Source organism: Brassica oleracea, chromosome C2, assembly GCF_000695525.1.
Source record: "Brassica oleracea var. oleracea cultivar TO1000 chromosome C2, BOL, whole genome shotgun sequence".
Taxonomy (NCBI): domain Eukaryota; kingdom Viridiplantae; phylum Streptophyta; class Magnoliopsida; order Brassicales; family Brassicaceae; genus Brassica; species Brassica oleracea.
This window is the reverse complement of record NC_027749.1, coordinates 16,293,619-16,301,839: the sequence shown is the minus strand read 5'-3', so window position 1 is coordinate 16,301,839 and position 8,221 is coordinate 16,293,619. Positions and strand designations below refer to the sequence as shown.

Here is an 8,221-nt window from a genome sequence, read left to right as displayed (position 1 = left end):
GGTTGAAAAACATATTGTTAATTTATATTATTATAAAATGGTTTTTACAAATATAAAAATAAAAATAAATTCATATTATAATCTTACAGTTTTAATATAGAAGTAAAATTAATATGAGGTGTAGTATATAATTTTTTTTTTTTATTTTCATACAGTTATATTTATATAAATTTTAGTTAATTATATATATGTTTTAACGAAAATAATATGTATAAATTTTCTATTTTTCAGTAAATAATTTTTTGAATAAAAGTTAGTCGACGTCCCGCTTTTTGAAATCATTGGTCAAAATCTAGTATCATCTTATTTCAATATATACCACAAAAACCAGAAGATCAGATTGATTAGTTAGTAATTATAAGACTTTCAACACTTAATAAAATCTCTCTAACAAACTCAACTGTTACATTAGAGCCAAGAGCTCGATCGGTCGGTGAATATCTCTCTAGAGATTTGGTATTGAATTCTACATACTTTTATAAGCAATCAGTTATATGAAGGAGGGGTCCTGCGTTAAAGCATAACATCTAGAGGTTTTATAATCTCAAAATTTCCAGCAATCAAATCACGATCAAACCACTCAACTTTTCCAAGAATCTGACCTCCTTGGCGTCTTTCCGTTGAAATCTCTGCACAACAAATCTCTTTGGTTTCTTCTATAGAAAACAAAAAAAACAGTCTCTCACCGTATTTCAGAGTCTTAAACAATTTTTGAACTGTTATCACGGCCAACAGTTCTTCCAATCCTTCGACTGCCTTCCAACACCTTTTCTTTGAATCATATGCTATTAACTTGTTCTCAAACAAATCATAGTAGTACATAACATCATCAATGAAACACGCATGATTCCACTTGTTCGAACTCAGCGTCTTGTCGGGCGTTTCCCATTTAGTTTCATTTGGGTCATATACAAAATTCTTCCCATAAATCTTATTAGCCATCACCACACAACCATACCTGCCTATGACACTTCTTACAGGCTTGTCTAGAGTTGTCATCCCAGGCTCCCACATCCGTGTTTTTGTGTTGAAAACCACCACTACCACTGGTATTTTTTTAACGTAATTACATCCAATAACATATATTTTGTCATCGATGATTTCAGCTATTGTTTCAAACCGGAACACATGCGGCATGCTCGGGAGTGGTTGCACAGTGTGAGATCTACAGTCAATGCTGTACGCAGTCGATGTCATATTGTCATAGTTGTCGTTGATCACACCAAAAACATATATCTTTGAACCCACTGCCACAAAGCTTCCACGTCGAGGCACAGCGGGAAGCCAAGGGATAAGGGCCAAGCGGCTGTGTTTGCCGTTAGCTTTCCGGCAGAGAGTATACAAACGGTAATCCTTGTGGTCCCGGTTATAGAGAACAACATAGAGAAAATGTTCGGTGCATCCCAACAAAGATCGTATGGCGTATATATCAGACGACGCAACAAGTGACCGGAAGTGCTTTGAAACAAGAGAGACTGTTGGATAGTCGCATCTCGGTACACGCGCTAAGATGTTAATGATGATGTCTTCAGGCAGTGACATAATCATGAATGGTTTGTTCATATCAACAATGAGAGAGAGAGACAGAGCAAATATTGTGATTGAATCAGGAGAACTCAAGAATATATGTTCAAGAATCTCATATATAACTGGGAGGGAAAAAGCTAGGAGGAGAGAGATCTCTTTGTATTTAAAGTTTCACTTGATTAAAATAGTTTTACATTAAATAGTATTTAAATTTTAAAAATATTTATATTCATCTATATTGTATTCCAATTATGACAAGTGGATCTACATTTATATGCATTATTAAAAACCAGAAAGAAAAAAAAACGGGGCTTACAGCTGTGAGTACCGCTACCTGGGTTCGAATCCCGACCACTAGAGAATTAACATTTTGGCATCGCCAGGGACAGAGGACCGACACGTGACTAGTCTGGATCACTTCTGTGGGGCCAGAATACTTCTGTATAATTCAAAAAATAAAAACCAGAAAATGGTTTATGAATAATACTGTTAAAGCTAACGCAAAAAAGCATCATTTAATAAAACTATATATTATTTTAATAATCACTTTTAATAGTCAATAATTACAAGATTAGACTATTTATAGTCACAAGTTGATCAAATTGTGAATGATTTTATGAATAGTGATAATAATTTCGAAAAGATATATTAAAACAGAAGTCACAACCTTGATTCATGTGTGATTTTTTTAAAAATGGACCTAATGGACCTATTCCTAGAAAGTCATATTACATTTAATATTTAATCTTATCATTTAAAATTTGGACCTACCAGAAATTTTTATTGGACTATCAATAATTTGATTTAAACAATAGATGATCCATTGGATTTATAGATAGTATAAATTAAATAGATATAATTTAGTGTTGTAATACTATACCTCTATATGCTAAATTTATTAAATATTTGTTGATGTTAACTTTTAAAATTATAAAGATTTTCTTTTAAATAACAAAAATCATATTATCTAACATTGATTAATCTTTACTACCTTAAACCAATGAAAACAAATTTTAAACTATATAGTTTATTTTAAAAATTAAACAAAAACTAAATGTTTAATTATTTACTCGATAATATAAATCTATGAAGCGAAGAGTTTAATTTTTCAAAAACTTTATAAATTTGTGAAATATTACAATATATTTGAATATGACAACAAAACAATATTTTACTAATTTTTATATATATAGTTACGATTTTAATAATGAAATAATAATCCGAAAATATATATATATAGAAGAAGATACAAATACATGTGAAAGTTTGAAACAATCTAATCAATGAAAAAAATTTATAGTAAACTTATTTTGTTTTAAAAATTGATAGATATATATATATATGCACATGAACAAGTAATAAAATGGAAATAATGATATTGCCACCTATACGCGCGGTTGTAGTGCTTTTTGGCTGTGGACATGCTAATAAACATTGGTGGAATTTCTATTGAAAGGAAAGTGTAAATAAAAAAGATGGTGGTTCAGCTGGGTACGAGCCACCAGGCCATGTGGATCTGAGTGGCTTTGATCCGTTATTCGTCCACTGCCGAGAGAGGAAGGTGATCGCTGCTCTGTGAAACCAGCCTCACGCATTGCCCTCCCCTCTTTAGGAACCGCCTGAGTCAAGCCTTCGACTAACACAAACGGATCACTCTCGGCTTGGACTGGGCGGTCCAGAAAATGCCAGACAGAACCGACCGGTGGGCCGGGCCAGCGTTCCATCATCTTATTGTCCCCACATGGGTTACAAACTCTAGTTACTGAGCTCGACGTTCGATCTTATGATTGAAGACTTATATAAACAACACAATTTTGAGTCAAGTAACCGATGTGGGACGAAAGACAAATTTGGAGATTTACCTGTGGGGAACTACAGTCTCTCTCTCTCTTTTTTCTCCTTTCTAACAATTTGTCTCCACTTTGAGCATCTGGATTCTGTTAATTTTGAAAATGCACAAGGTGTAGTACATACGTGTGTATCGCATTTTACATGTTAGAATCAAACTTGTATATGAAAGCTTGCTTTTATTGAATCTGTTCTTTGTTTCTTGTTGTGTAGTTTAGTTTTGTTTATGTGTTAGTGGGATCTTTTTTCTCAGCCTGTTAAGTTCTTCGAAGACTTCTACGAATATCAAGCTAATAACCGTACAGGTGAGCAAAGAAACTCCATTTCGGCTATCTACCCTAAAGCTGTTTCTGCACTTCCAGAAGATCATCCTCAGTTGCACATCTCTTACAAACGCACTACAGGTCTCTAGAGCATTCCATTGATTGAGGGAACCATAAAACTCGAGTGGACCTTTACATGACTGTGATGGACCATGTGGTACTCAGTAGCGAACAAGAAGACAAAGGAAACCACCTGATGCAACCCACAAGTTGCAGGAAATATATAAACGACTATCACAAGAAACGTAAAAAGTCAAGGATTCAGCTAGAGGTTTGTTTCTGTCGTATTGAGTAGAAGAACTACTATTTCATCTGGGAAAGTGCTGAAAATGAGTTGATGTTACAGATTCTATGATCTTAGTTACTCCAAAAAGCCACACAGAAGTTTTTCCCTCAGATTACTTGCGAGTCTGTAACCTTTTAAGAGTTGCTTCCTGAGATTGTTGGAAACTTTTGCTAGCTCTGTCAAAGTTGTCTCTGGAGTATTAAACATTTTTCCGACAGAAGCTTGGTGATGTATCTTCAGATTTTTACCAATTCATTTCATGTTTTAGCTCAGGTATTACTCCAACAGGATACCGTGTAGGGCAAGACTGACTCGTGTTCTAGCCACCCCACTGTCCCCAATCCTCTTGCTGATGGCAAATAGCAGTTCTCTGTATCACAGATTCTTGTGGACTTGACTAATATTCATATTCTGATCCAGGTTTTGAACAATGTGAAAAATATTAGGAAAAAAAAATTAGGATTAGGACTTAACCTCACGTGTCAAGTAAATAATGGATGAAATGACTATTTAGGAACAATTTGAAGGTGGAAAGTGTTTCTTATTGATATTCAGGTTAATACAATGATGATGAATAGAGAATATGTGAATACAAATGAATTCGAGTGCAAAATGAGTATAATTTGACGTCTAAGGTTGCTTACATGGAAATCAAAGTAAAAGACAATATGCTGTTTGCCTCTAACATCGTTTAAGAACACAAGTAAATAATTATGGTTTTGAAGAAATAGCCTTCACAAATCAAACGCACATTTCATTAAAAAAAAAACAACTTCCAACATTTGTTACAAGGAAAAAACTGTTTCAATCAAACCCCACACACACACACACACCACTTTATTCAAACTGTATATAAGATCAGTTTAAAACTCAACGTTCTATTTGAGTTTGGATTATGGAGAAATTTAACAGCAATGGTATCAATAAGATCATCATCAATCAGGCTATGATTGTGACGCTGCATACGCAGGAACCAGACAGTTTTATCTCAGATGTTTTCCACTGCCTGCCTGGTGCAGCTTCCGGGTCATACAACAAAGTACTGTGACCAGTCTCTTCTTGAGATGAAAAAAGCAGAAGCTTCCCACTCAGCTTACCAAACTGAAACCCGGCCCTCGAGCTTCCTGACAGCGGAAGAGCCACAACTTCCCAAGTATCATCTTCTGCATTGAAGACAGACATCTTCCTCTGGTTCTTCCACTCGATACAGAAGAGCTTCTTTCCTACTTCAACATGAGCTGTGACCATCTGCAATTGTATCAAGAGCACCCAAATATTAGAGATACTCTCTATCAATGTTCAAGAACTCAGCGGATTATTGGGAACTTAGGCGAGCCAATGCATTAAAAAAATTATTGATTTATTTTATATATATTTAACATTTATATAAGATGTTTATTTCTTGACTTTAATTGTAATTTTTTTTTTATGAATTATCAAAATTAGATATTCAACGTAAGAAATTAGACAAAATTGTGAATTCATACTAATTTAACAGATTTAAACTAATTTAGATCGAATTAAACCTATTTAAAATGATATAAATCGATGTAGAATGATTTAAATCATATATATATATATATATATCAGATTTCTTGAAAATCGTTTCAGATAGTACCGATTTGCCCTAACCATGGTAATCCATACTTTAAAACCAAGCTAAAGAAACATACTATCATGCATGTGTATCATCTGACGAGAAACACTTACAGTTACACCGTTTTTGCTGCCACACCAGGAGCCATACTGAGGGTTGTACACATCAACAAGTTTTGAGTTACCAATGGTGAAGTTGGATCTCCCACCCATCACATAGAGCTTCCCGTTGAAGCCGCTAGCGAAACATCCCCATCTCGGACGCCTCAGAGACTGTATGAAAGTCCAAACCCCTGTCTCTGGATCGTAAACCTCTGCACTAGAAAGACTCTCACCATCTCCACCATGACCTCCCACCACATAAACAAGCCCATTCACCTCGGCGCAAGCAAAGTCATAGCGAGCCTCCTTCAGGTCAGCTAGTCTGCTCCAGCTGGATTAAAAAGTATTAAATCATTGGATCAAAGTTAACAAAGTATGCTGGAATTAATTAAGAAAATAAATAGCTGACGAACCTGTTGAGGCAAGTATCAAACTGGTAAACATCAGAAGATGCAACATGAGAGCCACTGATCATAGCACAACCAGCAATAACAAGAAGTTTCCCATCAACAACAACCACCTTAAACCCTGTCTTTACAGGACCAGGCATTGGTGGAAGAGATGATAGCTTATGTCCCAGACAGTCGATCACCTCCCAGTGACTCTCTTTCCCTCCAGCATCCATGGTTAAGACATAGAGCCACTCCTCAGGCATACCAGCGAGTCTTCTCACAGTAATAAACTCTTTGCTCTGAACAACATACCTCCATCTCTTACAGACACGTCCCATGGAAGGTAAGCTAGCACGCGGCACCAGCGCCAGACACAGCTTGGCCACATCATCAGACAACCCCGGGATCAAAGGCTCAGACAACAACCGTGAACTGAGATCAAGATTTACTATCCTTTTCTTCCCAATAACAACAGCCTCCATCTTTTGACTAATCTTTTGAACAAGAGTGGTTAAATCTCCCAATATAAATATCTATCTAAAGTAAAGTTTTGGTGTGTGAAGAAGTAGTTATTGAAGAATCTCGTGAAACCCGTCACGTATAGGGATTTTCAAAGACAAAGGAATAAACAGGTTTGATGAGAAGAAGACTATCGCAGTGACCAATGATGAATGATGATGATGTCCAGCTTCATATTCCATACCAATGGCTTCGTTTCTAGAGTTTTTAGGATCTAAGATTGTCGTTGGATTAATGTTGTTTCTTCTCAGACACATCTCTGTATCTAAAACCAAAACAAAGATTAAAAGATTTGTCAACAACAGGTTCCCAAAACAAAAGAGAGTTGCAAGAAAGAAGACATACCATTAAAGGGAATGCTAGTGAAGGAGATTTAGCCAACCGCAACATCCATCTCTTAGAATTTGCGAATGTTCTGCAAATTTTTTTTTAGATAAGTCAAATGTTGAACGAAGTCAAGAACCAATAAGATCGCAATCATGAGAATCAAACAAAGAGATAGGATGTTCCACTAAATAAAAAAAGAACACGCAGCATCATATAACCACACAAAAAAATCAGGAAAAAGCAGTGGATATCAATTAATTTCCTGAAAAAAAAAATGAATATAATTTCTCTAGAGTTGGCTAAGATCTCAAGATCGGTGCTTCCAAGACCATTAAAAAAAACTAACAATGAATCAAAAATTGCAGAAAATTTACTATAATGGTGGTGAGAGACCTGAAGCGGATGATTCAATTTCTAAAGAAGAAACTTAAAATCCAAATGGCTAAGACATTTATAGAAAGAAGAACGAAAATGGCGGAAGGAAATAAAAAAGGATAGAGATGAAAGAAAGTACCGAGAGAATAGGGAGGCCTTGTCTTTTTCTTTTGAGTCTTCTTTGTTCTTCGTTTATGCGTTGAACTTGGTTTGCAGAGAAGAAGAGAGAGAGAGAGATGTAATAATAATAAGGATGGTGTATTTATAAAGGGGAGCGTGAGATTCGAACAATTATTATATTTATGAGCAAAATCACAGGAGGAAGCATCATACGGTGGATCGGCCGTAAGATAATCATGTCTACTAGTCACCACGTCACTTTCACCCCATCACCATCTATTTATTATTGTATATTTTCCATTTACTTACCGGAGACATGTTTTTTATTCAGACCACGACGAAGGCATGTTTTATTTTTATAAAGTAAACTCTACTCCATCAGACTAATCTATGTCCATTAAGATTTTTTTTTGGTTTGTTGGGGTCTTTTTGGTTGTTGGGGTCAGGGCCAACCTTGGAAAGGAGTCATATTTGAATACAAGTCGTACAACAATTTCTCAATAAACTCCTAACCGTAACATTAAATTTGGTGTTGAAATTAGGCCTGGACAAAATAACCGGAACCGAACCGAAATACCCGAAACCAGAACCGGGCTAATACCCTCAAATACCCGAACGGTTCCTATATTTTTATATCCGAAATAACCGAACCGAACCGGAACCGAACCGAAATACCCGAAACCAGAACCGGGCTAATACCCTCAAATACCCGAACGGTTCCTATATTTTTATATCCGAAATAACCGAACCGAACCGGAACCGAACCGAAATACCCGAAACCAGAACCGGGCTAATACCCTCAAATA

General features: G+C 35.8%; 2 protein-coding genes across 2 annotated transcripts; both read right to left on the bottom strand.

Annotated features, from left to right (window-relative positions):
- Window positions 1-513: 513 nt before the first annotated feature.
- LOC106323562 (F-box/kelch-repeat protein At4g38940-like) lies at window positions 514-1,563 on the bottom strand. The gene has a single exon (XM_013761665.1). It carries the CDS (start codon window positions 1,561-1,563, stop codon window positions 514-516), a length of 1,050 nt encoding a protein of 349 aa, XP_013617119.1.
- A 3,154-nt stretch (window positions 1,564-4,717) lies between these two features.
- Window positions 4,718-7,646, bottom strand: LOC106327913 (F-box/kelch-repeat protein At1g67480-like). Its single transcript, XM_013766224.1, has 5 exons — window positions 7,435-7,646; window positions 6,939-7,008; window positions 6,096-6,858; window positions 5,695-6,013; window positions 4,718-5,232 (listed from the first exon to the last, which is right to left on the bottom strand). Exons 3-5 carry the CDS (start codon window positions 6,554-6,556, stop codon window positions 4,924-4,926), a joined length of 1,089 nt encoding a protein of 362 aa, XP_013621678.1. The 5' UTR covers window positions 6,557-6,858; window positions 6,939-7,008; window positions 7,435-7,646; the 3' UTR covers window positions 4,718-4,923.
- Window positions 7,647-8,221: the final 575 nt, after the last annotated feature.